This window comes from Quercus lobata, chromosome 3, assembly GCF_001633185.2.
Source record: "Quercus lobata isolate SW786 chromosome 3, ValleyOak3.0 Primary Assembly, whole genome shotgun sequence".
NCBI classification, from domain to species: Eukaryota; Viridiplantae; Streptophyta; class Magnoliopsida; order Fagales; family Fagaceae; genus Quercus; species Quercus lobata.
This window is the reverse complement of record NC_044906.1, coordinates 5,181,711-5,186,058: the sequence shown is the minus strand read 5'-3', so window position 1 is coordinate 5,186,058 and position 4,348 is coordinate 5,181,711. Positions and strand designations below refer to the sequence as shown.

The 4,348-nt window shown below is 39.2% G+C and overlaps 1 protein-coding gene across 1 annotated transcript; it reads left to right on the top strand.

Moving 5' to 3' along the window:
• The first annotated feature begins 208 nt into the window (after nt 1-208).
• On the top strand, nt 209-3,514 carry LOC115980163 (calcium-transporting ATPase 12, plasma membrane-type-like). The gene is made up of 2 exons (XM_031102444.1): nt 209-418; nt 686-3,514. The coding sequence occupies exons 1-2, from the start codon at nt 209-211 to the stop codon at nt 3,512-3,514; spliced, it is 3,039 nt and encodes a 1,012-aa protein (XP_030958304.1).
• Nucleotides 3,515-4,348: the final 834 nt, after the last annotated feature.

The following is a 4,348-nucleotide window of genomic DNA, read 5'->3' as shown; positions in this document are numbered from 1 at the left end:
GAAGTCGGCAAAAGACATTAGCTTGTTTGTTTTTACTCTTTGCGTTGTTTCAACGACCTACTTGCTGTGTTACTTCAGCACAAACTCCATGCAGTTTCAAATTTAATTAAGCAAAGAAGAAAAAAAGTACTTCAATGGCATTCCTACTGGAACTTGCATTCCAATATATCAATGCCCCAGATCCAAACTAGTTATAGCAAATATTGCCATGTCTTCTTTGAACTTTCAACAACATAGCAAGATAGCCATTTGTGATGAAGAAAGCAGGTTGAACTTCAAAACCCACAAGCAGAGATGGAGGTTGGCTTACATGGCGATATACTTCATCAGGGTTCTTGTTTCTTTGTACAAGAAAGATTTTAACAAGAATGGCCCTCTCTTGGGCACTCTCTCTTACGTTGCCATTGAAGTGCAGCCGGTAGATGAGGACTCTCTGAGTGACAATTCCATTTCATTTCTCGATGGTGGTCGGGAAAAGCTAATAAGGGAGAGAGTTTCTGAGTCTTTGAGGCAGTGTGAGGTTGACCTTATCGACAGACAAAGTGTTTATGGTGCCAAGCGGAGATGGAGGTTGGCTTTCAGGGCCATATACTCTGCCAGAGTTCTTGTTTCTTTGTTCAAGAAAGTTCTTGACAAGAATGGCCCTCTCTTGCCTACCCTCTCTTTTGTTGCCATTGATGTGCAGCCTATCCATGAGGACTCTCCAAATGCCAAACCTGTTCAGTTTCTAAATGTTGCTCGGCAAAAGCTTGATGACATGGTAGGGGATAAAAATTCTGAGCTTTTAAAGCAGTTTGGAGGGGTAAAAGAACTTGTTTTACTTCTTGAAACTGATGTAAAAGATGGTATAAAAGGTGACGAAGCTGATCTTATTCTTAGGCAGAACGTTTTTACTACCAATAGATACCAAAAGCTACCTCCAAAAGGCTTTCCTAGCTTTGTGTTATTTGAAGTTTTTGAAGATATAACTATTTGTATACTTTTGGTATGTGCTATACTCTCTCTCGTTTTTGGTATCAAACAAAATGGATTCAAAGATGGGTGGTATGGTGGTGGCAGTATCGTTGTTGATATTGTTTTAGTTGTTCTTGTGTCTGCAGTGAGTAAATTTGAGCAATCAAGACAGTTTGAGAAGCACTCAACAAAGAGTAGCGATATCAGAGTGGAAGTTGTGAGAGATGAGAGGCGCCAGCCTACGTCAATCTTTGAGGTTGTTGTGGGTGATATTGTGTGCTTGAAGATTGGTGATCAGATTCCTGCAGATGGGTTATTTTTAGAAGGGTATTCCTTGAAGGTGGATGAGTCTAGCATCACAGGTGAAAGCCATCACATTCAGATTGATGAAAGGAATCCCTTTTTGTTATCAGGCACAAAGGTGATGGATGGATTTGGTTTCATGGTTGTGACTTCTGTGGGGATGAACACTGCATGGGGTAAGATGATGAGTTCAACAAGTTCTGACTTTAATGAGGAGATGCAACTGCAAGCACGCCTCAGCAAAATAACATCTCATGTTGGGAAGGTTGGGTTGGCGGTGGCTGCGCTTGTTTTCGCTGTTTTGCTGATTCAATACTTCAAAGGGAACACTCCAAATGATGGAGTGAATAAGGATAATGGCAGAAAGACTAAGTTTGTTGACGTAATGAATTCAATGGTGGGAATTGTCGCTGCTGCTGTCACTATCAGCATGGTGGCTATTCCGGAGGGCTCACCTGTGGCTGTTACTCTGGCTTATTCTATGAAGTGCTTGATGGCTAATAATGTATTAGTCAGAAAACTATCCGCTTGCCAGACATTGGGCTCAGTCACAACAGTCTGCACAAACAAGACAGGCATCCTTACACTAAACGAAATGAGAGTAACAGAGTTTTGGCTTGGAAAGGAAGCAGTGAAGGATGACACTTATTTGGATATATCGGGTGATATTATTAAACTACTGCAACAAGCTGTTGGTTTAAACACAGCTGGTACAGTTCACAAACCACATTCTACATCACTTCCTGAGATTTTTGGTTGCCCAACTGAGAAAGCAATACTTTCTTGGGCCGTGTTTGATTTGGGTATGAATATTGAAGAAGTAAAGCAGAACAATAAGATAATCCATGTAGAGGCTTTCAAATCAGAGAAAATGAGAAGTGGAGTTTTGGTGGAGAAGAACAATGGGAAGAAGATTCACACTCATTGGAAGGGAGCTGCAGAAATGATATTGGCCATGTGTTCAACTTATTATGACAGAACAGGGGTGCTGAATGTAATAGATGAGGAAAAAGCACTGCAACTTGGGACAGTTATTAAGAATATGGGAGAAAAATGCCTGCAATGCATTGCCTTTGCCCACAAAGAAGTCGTAGAAGAAAGTGGACAGGTTATTGAGAAATTAGAAGAAAATGGACTAACATTATTAGGGTTAGTTGGCTTGAAAAATCCATGTCGGCCAGGAATCAGAACAGCTGTGGAATCTTGCACAGCTGCTGGAGTGAATATCAAAATAATCACTGGTGACAGTGTGCATACTTCAAGGGCTATAGCTTTTGGATGTGGGATTCTCAATCCTGAAGAGGATTTGGACAGTGAAGCTGTAGTAGGAGGAGTACAATTCAGAGATTACTCACTTGAAGAGAGAAATGAGAAGATCGATAAAATCCGTGTAATGGCCAGGTCATCCCCTTCTGACAAGCTTCTGATGGTACAGTGCTTGAAGGAGAAAGGACATGTGGTTGCAGTTACAGGTGATGGGACCAATGATGCACCTGCTCTAAAGGAAGCAGACATTGGACTTTCCATGGGGATCCAAGGAACAGAAGTGGCAAAAGAGAGCTCAGATATAGTCATCTTAGATGACAATTTTATCTCTGTGGTGACACTGTTGAGGTGGGGAAGGTGTATATATAGCAACATTCAAAAGTTCATTCAGTTTCAGCTCACATTAAGCATCACTGCCCTTGTCATCAACTTTGTTGCAGCTGTTTCTTCTGATAAGGTCCCATTGGCTGCAGTACACACATTGGGAGCTTTAGCATTGGTCACTGAGAAACCAATTGAAGATCTCATGAAACAGCCACCTGTTGGTCAATTAGAACCTCTTATAACCAATATCATGTGGAGGAATCTGATTGCTCAGGCCTTGTATCAGGTAACAATCTTATTGGTTCTACAATTTAAGGGAGGATTCATCTTTGGTTTGGATGAGAAAGTTAAGAGCACCCTCATTTTCAATACTTTTGTCCTCTGCCAAGTATTCAATGAATTTAATGCAAGGAAACTGGAGGAGAAGAATATATTTGAAGGGTTACTTAAAAACAAACTGTTTTTAGCAACCATTGGGCTAACCATAGTTCATCAACTGGTGATGGTGGAGTTTCTGAAGAGGTTTGCCAATACTGAGAGATTGGATTGGGGGCAATGGGGTGCTTGCATTGTACTTGCAGCATTTTCATGGCCAATTTGTTGGCTCGTTAAGTGTATTCCAGTTTCAGCCAAGCAGTTGGCAAACCAAAGAGATTGTGCATCGTGAAAGACTGGCCAAGATCAGCTAGCTCTTGCCAGATAAACTTTGTATTTTCCTACTCTGATGGAAGTGAGAAAATTTTTAGGTACTTTACTATTCAGCTTTCATTCCTGTAAAGAATCTCTCTCTATTCAAGTTTAAGTAAGTATTTATTAGTTTACATGAACAGTACAATGTAGTGTATATTGTACCGTTCATCTAAACTAATAATTTTCCTTAATTTCTAATTACTAGCTTTTACTTCTCCATGTCATGAATGGAATTTTATTGAAAAAAAATATAAAAGAAAATATATTACAAAAAATTTCTTTGGTGCTTTGCTATTGTTTTCCTTTTAGTATCTGTGGTGCTCTCAACTTGAGACACAGTAACTGCTTTAGGATGCAACCAGCAACTACCTTTTGGAAGAACAGTGGAAAATTCCATAACCAAGGTTGCAAGATAAGAACTACCAAGTACTCTGTTTTGCATCTATAGAATTTCACATGTATCAGTTCTCCCAAAGTAGGGCAATATTTTGATGCACCCAATTTTACCACATAAAGGCATATAAACAGCCCTACTATGTGGCCTTTAGGTTGGTGAACTGGAGAGGGGGAAGAAAAGAGGGAAGAAAGTAGAAGAATATATAAGGAAAGTGATTCAAAAGAATGTATTCACATAGATATTTTTGTAGAAAGTTATACTAACATAATAGGAAATTCTCATGAATCATTAAAAAAGGAAAAGAAACTTTCTGTTATTTGTAACGCAGATGATAAAAAATTGGCACACATAAATTAGAAAAATATTTTTAAGAATATAAGTTAATTTCATAATATCAGATATCAAACTATTTGC

What these genes read in the sequence shown, in the direction of transcription:
- LOC115980163 (XM_031102444.1), top strand. Translation starts at nt 209, where the DNA reads ATGTCTTCTTTGAACTTTCAACAACATAGCAAGATAGCCATTTGTGAT. An exon ending in TTGCCATTGAAGTGCAGCCG is followed by an intron (nt 419 to 685) that starts GTAGATGAGGAC and finishes ATTGATGTGCAG; the next exon opens with CCTATCCATGAGGACTCTCC.